At 34.4% G+C, this 15,096-nt stretch overlaps 1 protein-coding gene across 2 annotated transcripts in view; it reads left to right on the forward strand.

Annotated features, from left to right (window-relative positions):
- The window catches only part of map7d2b (MAP7 domain containing 2b), a 42,851-nt gene that overhangs the window by 2,552 nt on the left and 25,203 nt on the right, over window positions 1-15,096 (forward strand). The window contains exons 2-5 of one of the 2 annotated variants that reach the window (XM_056450884.1): window positions 1,109-1,177; window positions 4,162-4,325; window positions 13,716-13,818; window positions 14,755-14,847. In XM_056450884.1, coding sequence (XP_056306859.1) covers window positions 1,109-1,177; window positions 4,162-4,325; window positions 13,716-13,818; window positions 14,755-14,847 — 429 coding nt within the window. The remainder of the gene's footprint in view (window positions 1-1,108; window positions 1,178-4,161; window positions 4,326-13,715; window positions 13,819-14,754; window positions 14,848-15,096) is intronic. The other variant, XM_056450885.1, reaches the window with a different exon arrangement.

A 15,096-nucleotide genomic window follows, 5' to 3' on the forward strand; every position in this document is an offset into this window, starting at 1 on the left:
AGACTTTCTATTTTTCAGACTTATCAGAATAAAAGTGTCTGGTTTATTGTTAAGGCATTCGATGTGCATGTTTCCTATATGTGTGCAAATTTATATTCCTTATAATGATTTTGTAAAGCATATGCTGTCTCATATGAATGCATGGACCTTAACAAACTAAGCAAATAAATCTCTTTAGCTGGTAAAGTGCTTTATATTTGGACTTTAAAGAAAACTGTCAGTCAGTGCCGCAGGCTCCGCCATGATTCCTGGAAAATCGTTTTATGAAAAATCACAATTGCGTTTCCCTCAAGCACTATGACTTTGCATATATTTGCATCCATTACACAATTAAAGCCAATAGTTTCAGCCAGCCCTATTTTAGAGGTTGTAACAGGGTCACAAAAATACAGCTTAAAAATAAATAAATAAATAAATAAATAAGAGAACACTTGAGCAATCTAAGTTTTTCTGGATTTAGTAGCTACTGGATTGACTAAAATGTAAATATAAAATCTGCTGATGCTTTTTTTTAAAATTTGTCTGCAAAAATATATTTTTAATATTGTCTGCAATAATCTTTTTCAGAAAATTCCTCATGGTGAAAATGACAAATGTTTTCATTCGGTGTGATTGAAAAACAGTGTTTTTCCTCTGAATATACATTTATATTGAATTAAAACATTATGTCTAAAAACATGGCAGCTTTTCTTTTTTACTATTTTGTTTTGTTCTGTAAAGTACATGATGATTTTTCTTCCAAACTTAAAATAAGAACCTTGTCATTTACAGCATAAAATGGCAATTGGTCAAAATAACTATAAAATAGCAGTAAAATATAATTTTAGGATTATAATATTACCTACATATAAATTTTCATAAAATATTTGACAAAAGTTACAATATTTTTATTTACAGTTTTTAAGAAATGTTAGCAGAATGTTACAGAATAAACAAATAGTATCATTTGATCAACAAAGAGCTTTAAATCCAGAATAACAGAAAAACTTGATTATTTCCACAAGTGAGTATTATATGAACATTTGTTTATATTATTTTCAAAACTTTAAAAGGTTTGTTAATTGTTTATGTGCATTTAAAATGTAGTTTTTTTTCTCACTTGCAAAAGATGGAGGGTCAAAAAAGGACAGAATTCGACAGGCCAAAGAAAGAAGAGAAGAGAAAGATAAGAGCCAAGGTGAGTCTTTTATGAAACATTCTCTATGCTTAAAATCACTCGTTGCTTGTAAATGTAAAAAATCATTCCAAAGAAACAGCAAGTAACATCAGAATAAATGTAACATTTTGAAGAACAATATTTTTCTTCCTCTGTTTAAGAAATAACCATCTAGATACTAGCAATAAATGATAATCTGCCAGTGCAGTAAGACAAGTATTCATTCATCCATTTTCCTTCGGCTTAGTCTCTATTTCAGAGGTCGCCATCGTGGAATGAACCACCAACTATTCCAGCATACATTTTACACAGGAGGCCGTTCCAGCCACAACCTAGTACTGGGAAATAAGAATTATTGTAACAGTAGGAAAACTTGCCCAGGCATTATTAAAGAAAAAAATGTCTTTAAAATAAGTTTTATAACACTCCAAGCAGTGTAATTAGTCTAAATATTCTAAAACAAGCTTGTTAAATGCCTTTTCAACAGTTTTATTTATTTCTTATTTTGTGTGAAAAGGTCTTAAAACTTTTGCAAACAGTATCATTCCTTTTTATTTAAGAATTGTCATACATATTTTGTCTTAAAATGAGCCAAAGCATTTTAACTTAAAATAAGATTATTGTATGAATTAAATCAAGACCACACACACACAAATGCGTATTGTCCACAATTTATTTAATCAAATTAAGACAAATGGGTGGCAAATACAGGCAAATGGTGCTGTAAATATACTTACAGTATTTTTACTGTAATTGTATTACCGTAACTGGTGAACTGAACTGTAATATGAACTTAAACTTACTGTAGCACAGTTATGCAGTCTGTTACTGTATTTTAAAGTTGCATTTCGAAAATTACTGTATATATTACAGTAAAGATATATAACGCTGTAAATACATACACAGCAAGGTAAATAGTGCTGTAAATGTAATTACAGTATTTTTGCGGTTAATCATTTACAGTAACTGGTGAACTGAGCTGTAATATGAACTGATTCTTACTGTTGGACAGTTATGCAGTATGTTACTGTATTTTAAAGTTGCATTGCGAAAATTACTGTATATATTACAGTAAAGATATATAACACTGTAAATACATATACAGCAAAGTAAATTGTGCTGTAAATGTAATTACCGTATTTTGCTGTTAATCATTTACAGTAACTGGTGAACTGAGCTGTAATATGAACTGATTCTTACTGTTGGACAGTTATGCAGTATGTTAATGTATTTTAAAGTTCCATTGTGAAAATTACTGTATATATTACAGTAAAGATATACAATGCTGTAAATACATATACAGCAAGGTAAATGGTGCTGTAAATGTAATTACAGTATTTTTGCTGTAATTGATTTAAAGTAACCGGTGAACTGAACTGTAATATAAATCAAATCAGGACCACACACATGCATATTGTCCACAGTTTGTTTATTCAAATTAAGACTTGACAGTAGTTACAACGCAAAGGCATTACTTGTTGCTTTTGAAAATGCCAAAGCTTAATTCAGCAAAATATAACAGAGTGTATTTTGTCACTGAAACTGAACTGTAATATGAACTAAATCTCACAGCAGGACAGTTATGCAGTATGTTACTGTAATTTAAAGTTGCAATCTGAAAATTACTGTATATTTTACAGTAAAGATATACAATGCTGTAAATACATACACAGCAAGAAAAATGGTGCTGTAAATGTAATTCTATTACCGTGACTGGCGAACTGAACTGTAATATGATCTGAATCTTACTGTAGGACAGTTATGCAGTATGTTTCTGTATTTTAAAGTTCCATTGTGAAAATTACTGTATATATTATAGTAAAGATATATAATGCTGTAAATACATATACAGCAAGGTAAATGGTGCTGTAAATGTAATTACAGTATTTTGGCTGTAATTAATTTACAGAAACCAGTGAACTGAACTGTAATATGAATTATATCAGGACCACACACATGCATATTGTCCACAATTTTTTTATTCAAATTTAGATTTGACAGTAGTTACAACGCAAAGGCATTATTTGTTGCTTTTGAAAATGCCAAAGCTTAATTCAGCTAAATATAACAGCGTGTATTTTGTCATTAAAGAACAAACTTTGGCAAACTTAAAACAAGTTATTACAGCTAAAATAAAGTCTTACAAATGCAAGGCTGGTCTTAAATTATGTCTTCAACTGTAATTAACCTAAATTTGCAGGTAAAATACCTAACTTTTAGCTCTCTTTACTAAGACAAAATTAGCAAGACAACAAGATTTCTTAAAACAATTAGATTTCTAAAAACAATCACAATAATCTTACACAATCTGATCTTGCGTAATAATAAAACAAGATCAATAAGATTTTTGAGCTTCCACCATGAATGTATCTCTCGACTTTCGAAGAGTTTTTGTAGTGTAAAATGATGGTTTACGCAAAAATGTAAGTTTATCAACATTTGCTGGTTCGAAACCTTTATGAGTTTCTTTTTTTATGTTTATACACAAAACCAGATATTTCGAAAAATGTTGTAAACTGGTAACCATTGAATTCTATGAAATGAATAATAAAAGTATGGAGGTTCAATTATCAACCTTCAAAATATCATCTTTTGTGTTCAACAGAAGAAAGAAACTCAAAGCAGTGCATAGTGAGTAAATTGCCATTTTGGAGTGAACTATCCCTTTAAACTCTGTTTACAAACAAAATATCCAGTTATTTCTGTCAACAGAAGACTCGTGTGAAATAATATATTCCATTTAGCTTTAAAACCGTGTTTAATTCCTAAATGGATTTGGTGCCAGTCTGCTGGATGAGTTAAAGCAGAAGGTTATTCCAGGGCAATAGACTTTTGCTCCATTCATCACTGAATCTGATGGCTCTTGAGCAGTGGGAGACTTCTGATAATACCTCTAAGTGCTTTAGCGTGAGTGAATCAGTGTTGTCAGCAGGTATGGAGAGGCTTGGTCTTTGGTGTATCAGGCGATCTATATACTGACCCATCATATGTGTGTGTGTGTGCAGCCCTGCGGGAGCGAGCGCTGTGGGAGAAGGAGCAGCGAGCGCAACAGCAGTACGAGCGCTCGGTGGTGGAGCGAGGAAGGCGTCTGGAGGAACAGCGACACAAGGAGATGCTCCGGCGCTCCGCCGTCGAGGAGAAGAGACGTCAGCGCGTGGAAGACGAGAAGGTCAGAGCTTTTGGACTAACTTTGTATCATTGAAGCTTTTTTATGTATCTGTTTCTGCATTCTTTGAATATGCACTGTTAACAATTTTTGTAAATTGCACAGTATTTAATTGTGATATTAACTAAATGTTACTGTATTTTAAAGTTTCATAGTGCAAATTAGGGTATATTTTATAGTAAAGATATACAATGCTGTAAATACATACACAGCAAGGTAAATGGTGCTGTAAATGTAATCTTACTTCAGGACAGTTATTCAGTATGTTACTGTATTTTAAAGTTTCATTTGGAAAATTACTGTAAAACATGCTGTTAATACATACACAGCAAGGTAATAGGTGCTGTAAATGTAAATACAGTATTTTTGCTGTAATTGATTTACCCTAACTGGTGAACTGAACTGTATTATGAACTGAATCTTACTTCAGGACAGTTATTCAGTATGTTACTGTATTTTAAAGTTTCATTTGGAAAATTACTGTATATTTTACAGTAAAAATATACAGTGCTGTTAATACATACACAGCAAGGTAATTGGTGCTGTAAATGTAAATGCAGTATTTTTTCCGTTATTAATATACAGTAAGTTACCGGTGAACTGAACTGTAATATGAACTGAATCTTACCAAAGGACAGTTATGCAATATGTTACTGTAATTTAAAGTTTCATTGTGAAAATCACTGTATACTTTACAGTAAAGATATACAATGCGGAAAATATACATACACAGCAAGGTAAATGTTGCTGTAAAAGTAAATTCTGTATTTTTTCTGTAATTGAGTTACAGTAACTGGTGAACTGAATCTTACCGTATTACAGTTATGCAGTATAATACTGTATTTTAAAGTTTCATAGTGAAAATTTGTGTATATTTTACAGTTAAAATTTACAATGCTGTAAATACAGATATAATGTAAATTGTACTGTAATTGTAAATACTGTATTTTTACTGTAATTGATTTAGAGTAAGTTACTGCCGAATTGAACTGTAATATGAGCTAAATGTAAAAAATTATTGCATATTTCCCAGTAAAGATATACAATGCTTTAAATTCATATACAGTAAAAAAACTGTGCTGTAAATGTAGAGACAGTATTTTTTCTGTAATTGATTTAATGTAACTGGCAAACTAAAATGTAATATAAATACAATCTTACCGTAGGACAGTTATGCAGTATATTACTGTAATTTGAAGTTGCATTATGAAAATCACTGTTTATTTTATAGTAAAGATATACAATGCTGTAAATACATACACAGCAAAGTTAATTGTGCTGTAAATGTAAATACCGTATTTTTACTGTAATTGGTTTACAGTAACAAGCGAACTAAATCTTACCGTATTACAGTTATGCAGTATGTTACTGTATTTTAAAGTTTCATAGTGAAAATTATTGTATATTTTACAGTAAAGAAATACGAAGCTTTAAATACATACACGGCAATGCAAATGGTGCTATTATTGTAAATACAGTATTTTTGCTGTAATTGATTTGGAGTAAGTTACTGGCGAACTGAACAGTAATATGAACTGAATCTTAACATAGAACAGTTATTCAGTATGTTAATGTATTTTAAAGTTTCATAGTGAAAAGTAGTGTATGTTTCACAGTTAAGATATCCGATGCTGTAAATACATACACAGCAATGTAAATGTTGCTGGAAATGTAAATACAGTATTTTTGCTTTAATTGATTTACAGTACGCTAATGTTGAACCGCTGCCAGTAAGTTATTGGAGATTCTACAGAAAATTGTTAACAGTGTGATATTATGATCTTTATTAAGATTTCTTATCAGTTTATTTATTTTTATCGAGACTGTTTGGTCTTAAAGATGATGTGTGTAATTTTTTGGTTATCAAGATACTGTAACACAGTTTTTGAGGTTAAAGGTTGCAGATTTTTTAAACAAAAAGGTCATTTTTATTCATTTATTCCACAAGGGGCTTCCAGAGGGCTGCATAGGAGGACTAGAGGGTCTGTGGAAAGTTAAAATAAAATAAAAATAACAATAAAAGTCACTTTAAAAATGTAAAATAGTTATTTTAATTAATGCTGTAAAATAATATTTAAATAATCTAACAATTTATTTAGATAAGAAGCAAACACGCATTACAAAAAGAAAAACTAATAAATTAAAATGAGATATATTTTATATAAGATCGTAATTTCATAACATAGATGTCGAAAACAATGTTAGAAAAATTTTATCCAAAAAGTCACTAAAATGTAATAAAACCAAAACAAAAATCTTTAATTAAATAACGATGAAGACATTTTGGAATAAAAGAAAAATCAACAACACTATACTGAAGTAAAAATGTAACATAAATACTAAATATATATATATATGCCAAATAATATTTTTATGAAATATTTTTAGGTACATATTAGGTCTTGTAAAGAAAATCTTGAGAATGGTAATACAATACATTTGTAAATATATAAACAATATAAAGTAATTATTTAAAATTGCAATAACTTCACAATATTACTGATTTTATTACATTTTGGTCAAATAAATGCAACTTTGGTGAAGAGGCATAAGCAGAACGTAAAAAAGAAAAAACAACCCCAGATTGTAGTGTATATACAGCAAAATGTTTAAATTCAATTATATTTATATTAAATATCTATAATATTTGGGAAATGGGAAGCCTGTTTAGCTATATTTGCTATTTTACTGTTAGCAAAAAATGACATGCAGCATCTTTAAGCCAGAAAAGGAAGTAATTGCACTGTTTTTGCTCAAATTTGTTTAATGGCTTTCCACCTTTTCAAGTTGTTAGTCAAACAAATGTCTGTAATTGTTGTCATTATAAGAGCCACATTTTAGCCTGAACATTGAACAAAAGGCTGTCAGTAGCTATTCATAATTGTGATGGTAACATCATACATGTTGACATTTTTAATGGGCTTTGCTTAAACTTTACCAAATGAATTGTTTTTGTATTTTAATCTGCCCAAATGTTGAATTTTGTGGGATAGTTCACTCAAAAATGAGAATTCTGGCCTCATTTACTCTATTCATTTCTTTATTCTGCTGAACAAAACAGAAAATATTTAGAGGAATGTTATGAACTGGTTGCCATTGACTTAAATAGTATTTATTTTTTCTCCAATGGAAGCCAGTGGCAACTGCTTTCTTACAAACCTTCTTCAAAATATCTTCTTTTGTGTTCGTACGGTGGTTTAATACAAAAAATAAACTCATAAAGCATTTAAACCACTTGAAGGTGAGTAAATGCAGAGTAATTTGTCATTTTCGGGTGAACTACTCCCACCTTTTGTGTCATCGAGCTTTGTCTTAGCAGAGAGCGAAGTCTGTTTATATTGATTGAAAACCAGCCACCTCCAGTCAGATGTTAGCTGATGATCGGTGACTCTCTCTGAAGTGCTCAAATGACCTCACGGTTCCCGATATCCATTCTGAACTGACACCTACAAATCAAATTACACCAGAACAAAAACGTGGTGTTTCTTAGGCAGGGTGAGTTAGAAGAGGGTAAAAGGGAATGCAGATGTAAAGTACTCTCTGTTGCTTGCTAGCAGACTGCAGTGGATCACTGCGTACAGGGTGTGGTGGTGTTTCTGCTTCTATAATGTCTAATCTTACCTCAGATGACTCTGATCTTGGATGGAGTAAAGTGAATTCTGGCTCGTTTTCTGCAGTGGTATCGCATCTGTAGCAGTAGCCTGGCCTGTTTATGTCTACCTGCGGAAAAGATGAAGTATGAGCCACCTAGTTTTACATACTTCCTCCTGGTTAGTCTTCTTCATTCCATTGATCAAATGAAAAAGTAATGAGATGTGAGAGGAGGATATACGATACAGGAGGGGGTTGAATCTTCCTGAAGGGGGTTGCTTTGTGATAATGATTGTACACTATTAAGCTTATTATAAGGCTGCTTATGAAGCTACTTTATGATGAGATCAATCTTGTTGTGTAATTGTGTCTGGATGACACTTTGGTTGAATCTATCATCTTCATCTCCACCGTCTACTTTTTATTTGATTGGTTGTTTTATACACTACTTGCATCTGTAAAAGTATTCATAGCGCTTCACTTTTTCCACATTTTTTTTATGTTACAGCCTTATTCTAAAATGGATTAAATTAATTTATTTCATCTAAATTCTACACACAATACCCCATAATAACAATGTGTAAAAATATATTTTTTTAAGTTGTTGCAAAATTATTAAAAATAAAAAACCTGAAAAATTACATGTACCTAAGTATTCACAGTCTTTGCCGTGAAGCTCTAAATTGAGCTCAGGTACATTCTGCTTCCACTGATCATTCTTGAGATGTTACAGCAGCTTAATTGGAGTTCACCAGTGGCAAATTCAGTTGATTGGACATGATTTGAAAAGGCACACACCTGTCTATATAAGGTCCCAGGGTTGACAGTGCATGTCAAAGCACAAACTAAGCCTGAAGACAAAGGAATTGTTTGTAGACCTCTGAGACAGGATTGTCTCAAGGCACAAGGCAGGGGAAGGTTACAGAAAAATTTCTGCTGCTCTGAAAGTTCCAATGAGCATAGTGGCCTCCATCCGTAAGTGGAAGATGTTCGGAACCACCAGGACTCTTTCTAGAGCTGGCCGGCCATCTAAGCTGAGTGATCGGGAGAGAAGGGCCTTAGTCAGGGAGGTGATCAATAACCTGATGGTCACTCTGTCTGAGCTCCAGCGTTCTTCTGTGGAGAGAGGAGAACCTTACAGAAGGACAACCATCTGTGTAGCAATCCAGCAATTAGGCCTGTATGGTAAAGTGGCCAAACAGAAGCCACTCCCTGCCTGGAATTTGCCAAAAGGCATCTGAAGGACTCTCAGACCATAAGAAACTAAATTCTCTGGTCAGATGACACTAAAATTGAACTCTTTGGAGTGAATGCCAGGCGTTACGTTTGGAGAAAACCAGGCACCGCTCATCACCAGGCTAATACAATCCCTACAGTGAAGCATGGTGGTGGCAGCATCATGCTATGGGGATGTTTTTTTCAGAAGCAGGAACTGGAAGACTAGTCAGGATAGAGGGAAAGATGAATGCAGCAATGTACAGATACATCCAGAATGAAAACCTGCTTCAGAGTGCTCTTGACCTCAGACTGGGGGGACGGTTCATCTTCCAGCAGGAAAATGACCCAAAGCACACCGCCAAAATATCAATGGAGTGGCTTCACAACAACTCGGTGAATGTCCTTGAGTGGCCCAGCCAAAGCCCAGACCTAAATCCCATTGAACATCTCTGGAGACTTCTGAAAATGGCTGTACACCGTCGCTTCCCATCCAACCTGATAGAACTTGAGAGTTACTGCAAAGAGGAATGGGCAAAAATTCCAAAGACAGGTGTGCCAAGCTTGTGGCATCATATTCAAAAAGTCTTGAGGCTGCCAAAGGTGCATCAACAAAGTATTGAGCAAAGGCTGTGAATCCTTATGTACATGAGATTTTTCAGGTCTTTTATTTTTTACAAATTTGCAACAATTTCAAAAAATCTTTTTCACATTGTCATTATGGGCTATTGTGTGTAGAATTTTGAGGAAATAAATAAATGTAATCCATTTTGAAATAAGGCTGTAACATAAAAAATGTGAAAAAAGTGAAGCGCTATTAATACTTTCCGGATGCACTGTATCTTTTGTCTATAATGAAAGTGAATTGGTCTAGATCTGCCAAGCTACAAAATGACAAAGAAGTACTGGTAAAATGTTAAAGGTCCTGTGAAATTAAAACAAATCTTTTTAGAAATAAAAATATCTATAAGCTAGAGTGCTCCAAAACATTGACACAATTTCTTATTAGATGATATAAACATTCAAAGCTTGCATTTTGTAACTTCCGCAGTACTAAATCAACTACTTTTTAATGTGACCTCATACTTCATCTTGTGACCAATCAAATGCTCTCTACTATCTGATATACCCCGCCCCCTTCAATACACTCCTCGTTTGCTTTTCATAGGTTGTTTTCAATCACATGTTTCTGTTGACGAGCAAAGTTCAGATGGAGGGCAGGAGGTAAAAACTGAATGGCAGACAGAGGAAAGTCCATATTTTTACTATTTAAACCATATTTCAAAGGAGACAAAAATAGAAAATAACCACATATGTTGAGCATGATCCTTATATCATGAAGAGGGTTGAGTTTTCTACTGAACTAAAATATATAAGCATACTATAGATAATTACTTGAATTAAACTGTCATAGTAATTATATTGTTGCTGTGGTACAACACTTCTGTAGTAATAAACAAATTCAATAGGCTTCAATTTTCTGTGCAATAATCACAATGCACCACAGTTTACACTAACGTTACATTATTTATTACAGTTTATCAGTTTACTATGCTACAGTATTCTGTAGCATTCATTAACAAAGAGTTGTACACATTATACACTTTACTATGTGGTTTAAAAACATGTTTATTATAAATTACTATAGTTTTTTCCACCGTGCGGATATCTTCCAGACATCACGAAATAACATGAAAGCATACAAAAGCGTGGACGCATAGTCTACATTGTTATTTAATTATTTTTGTATAATACCCATCTACTTTTGTCACAAAAGTTGCATTTCTTTTTTGTTCGGTCGATGACCTTAAGTTACCATCAACAAACATTCACCGCTGCTGCACATCTCGATGTTACAGTTGTTTATTCCACTGAAACGTCAGTAAAGACATGGATTATTGCAAAACAAGATGGAGATTTCATTGCAGTGATTACATGGCAGGGTACGTTATCTATATTCTCCTGGATTTTGTATAAGTGTGGGGGTGTTTGTATCTTCATAAGTGCTGTCAAACAAACTTTCACGTTCAAAAATGGATGTATTGAAAATGTTTACTACATGCTGCCTTTTCCTCCATTTTTCTGCCAGTTTCTTGAAGTTTTCCCCCTTTATGAGCAAAAACATTTGGAAGTCTATTAAAGCTGTTCGCCATTTCTTATTTTGGCCGACTTAAAAAATTATAAACAACATAAAACGTAAATATTTTGATGTTCTGATAGCAATTCCCTGGTAGAACAATCACTTGCCTTTCATCTGAATTTCGCGTATCATCAATGACGTCATGTGAAAACAACCTATTTGATGCGCTTGAAGCAGAGCTGTGATAAAAACAAATTGCTATTGGCTGTTTTTTTATTAAAGGGAGGAGCTCAGAGGACTCAATGTCCTACCTCATCTTCATGTTTCAGTTGAGAATACATCAAATTTAGAATAAAAAATGCACAATTCAAAGCATTTCATGGGACCTTTAAGACTTAACCCCAATTCTAGTTCTTTTACATACTACTACGTCTATGCCTACTCCTTCTTCTTGGCCCTTAAAACATAGTGTGAAGGGGAAGGGCTGAAAATATTCCCCTAAGAGATGGGACACCACCACTACACCTGCACACATCATCATATGTTGTTGCTAGATCCTACGTCATATGAGATGTGGTCAATACAGAAGGCTCAAGCAGTATAATTTAACAGATTACTGACTTACAAAGTTGTTTTGTGCTGTATTTTGACTTCAAAAATCATTGAAAATCTGAGTCTCTGGATTTAGCAGGCATCCCTGTTATTATGTTGCAAGAAACACAAAACTGTACTGTGTATTTGCTCAGTGCTGATCATACTAATGGATGTAACCATCAGAAAATACATTAATGTTATAGACCATTTTGAGGAATGAAAACAAAAACAATGGTCTCAGCGTATTTCCTGTTTTACACTTTTAATTTCCATAGCTTCTGAGAATCCAAAAAGAGCCACACATTGACAAACAATGTAATGGTAGCTGTTTTAACATGAAGTTATGATTAAAATGCCTCTTGTTAAGAGAAGCTGTTTAATCATCTAATTCAGGGGTTTCCAAACCCTTATAAAAGAATAGCAATGCCAGTGACTCACGACCCCCACATTCCTCTGAGGTGGTTATAAATATACAAATATTTATACAGCACAACAATAGACCTATATAAACATGATCATATTGACAACACAAAATAGTGCAACAGTCTAACAACCATATAGGCTGTAATTGATATAGTAATTTCTTAATTTGTTTAATTTATTATTAATCTCACATAATGAGACTGGTGAGCACAATGTTTTCAGCACAAGTCTATTCTTGGTTTAATTTTGGAGACCGCCAATCAGAGATCATCCTCAATGTTCAGTTGTGGCTAGTATTTATTTTTAATGTATTTGATTGCCATGAAGATGTCTGAAAGTTTAACCTGGTGCTATAAAATCAGTCTGCTGCAGCTGACGCTATTGCTGTGTTGTGAGTCTAATGTAAACGTGAAGAAAAGTACACTATTTTTAAAAATATATATATTTTTAAATAAAAATTACTTGCATATTGCTGCTTTTATTATTAATTATTAGCCCCATATATATATATATATATATTTCCCAATTTCTGTTTAAAGGAAAGAAGTTTTTTGACAATAGTTTTAAAAACTAATTTCTAATAACTGATTTATTTTATCTTTGCCATGATGACAGTACAGAATATTTTACTACATATTATTAAAGATACTAATATTCAACTTATAGTGCAATGTTAAGGCTTAACTAGGTTAATTAGGCAAGTTGGAGTAATTATTAAAATCATTGTACAACGAAAATCAAAAAAAAAAAGTATGTAATTAATTGGCTAATGATATTGACCTTAAAATGGTTTTTAAAAACTGCTTTTACTCGAAATAAAACAAATGAGACTTTCTTCAGAAGAAGGAAATATTAGATGAAATACTGTGAAAAATTACCTGCTCTGTTAAACATTGTTTGGGAAATATTTGATGGATGGATGGATAGATGGATAGATAGACGGATAGATAGATGGATGGATGGATAGAAAGAGAGAGAGAGTTGGGTGGGGTGGATAAAGAAAGAGAGAGAGAGAGAGAGAGAGAGAGAGAGAGAGAGAGAGAGATCAAAGCAAGAGCGACATGAAAGAAAACATATAGACTTCCTTATTTTCCCTGATGTAACCCATGTCATTAAGATAGTGTGTGTGCGTGTGTGGTGTTTCTGTGCATGTGTGTGTCATCTGCTTATGGGGGAGGGTGTAGGTGGAGTTACGTGTGGTGGTTTTCTCTCTCCTCCGTCTGGCTCTGCTCTCTTAGACACACAGTCACCTGGGAGGAGAGAGATACAAAGAGAGAGTCACTGAGAGCGAGAGAGGCAAGGCCCACGTCATTTGGTTTGCACGCATACTGGGAGCAAGAGCAGGGGGGAGAGAGAGAGAGAGAGAGAGAGAGAGAGACGGAGAGGTGTTGGCCATGGAGCAGCCAGCCTCATCCCCGTCAGCTCGCCGGCGCAGTGAAAGCTCAGTCAGAGAATCTCTTTTCTTTCCTGTTTTGGAACGCAACGAACAGGAGCGACTGGAGGCCCTGATGCGACGTTCCACGAACCGCAACCTCCAGGCGGATCAGAGGCCCAAACGCTGGACATGGTGTGGACCTCCGGGAGCCTGCGAGGGTGAGTGTGTGATGCTTGCGAGGGTGTGGAGAGTCCCCTGTGTGAACTCAAGCAGGGTGTGGAAACTGCACTGCAGCTCTTTTGTTTTAAAAGCCGACCGAGGTATTGACTGAAAACAGACAGATGCAGCTGTTTCATTACAGAGCTGCAGTGTCACACAGCCGTCGAGCTGTTGCTGATTTCAAGGAGTCGCCCCAGATGTAGAGACGCACTCGAGGTGTCAAGGTTAGCGCTGTCAGGGATTGATCAGAGGCAGTGTAAATCATCTGTGCAATTGCTCTGCTATGGGTTGTTTCAACTGGAAAACAAACACTATAAACTGCGCTGTCATATTAGGCAGCGTAGCCGAAGGGGTTTTGCTCTGTCATTGCCACAATCTGACTTCAAATAATGTTTGTTTCCCTCCTCAATCTTTCAGTTACACCTATAAGTAGACCAAATGTGAATCAATTGCACTAAAAAATGTTTTTATTTAAAGACAGATGTGAAATCACCACCCTGAATCTGTGGTGCATTCATAACTCCATCAATTATTTACACTGTCCAAGTGCAGAGCCCTGATCCTGGTACTCCATCTAGACAGCACGCATGTAACGTCTGTTTTGTTTCTCTAGGTAATGGCGAATGATTGCGATCGAGTTTGTTCGCCCTTGGAGAGCATTAGGCTCTCTGATAACCTGATATCATCGCATCAGCTGCATGCTGTGCTCTGGGTTATTTCATATTCTCGCAGTGGTTCATATTACCATGCTGCTTTTATTAGCGAAATTACTTTTCCTTTTTTTTTTTTAATATGCAGCTTCCGGTCAGAGTACTGCTGATTTCAGTATTTCACAGGGAGCACATTGCTGTGATTTCTCATGATATTGGTTGTGATCTTGTGAAATACTCTCACGCACTTGTGCTTGTTTCTGCTTTGCATCACCTGCCGCACAGGTGATTCTAAGATTGCCCCGCCTTGCCCTCCTGCTTCAGCCTCCTTAACCAATGAACACGCTGCTCTCACTCCTACCAGCAAATCCAGGAATGGTACTGACTTCCTGCTACTTGATGTGTCATCTTCATTCACTCTTAATGTTGAGTCACAGTGATTCATGTTGTGGTTGTGATGGTTTGTATGTGCATGAGGTATGCGTTATGTGATCTACAGATCTGTTCAAAAGTTTGTGCTTGGTAAGATTATTTTATTTTAAAGGGCACCTATTACCTCTTTTTACCAAGATTTACCAAAATTTACCAAAATTACCAAGATTTGAGATTGTCTCCTGAAAGGGTCTG

The sequence above is a fragment of the Danio aesculapii genome, chromosome 24, assembly GCF_903798145.1.
Source record: "Danio aesculapii chromosome 24, fDanAes4.1, whole genome shotgun sequence".
In the NCBI taxonomy this organism is placed as follows: Eukaryota; Metazoa; Chordata; class Actinopteri; order Cypriniformes; family Danionidae; genus Danio; species Danio aesculapii.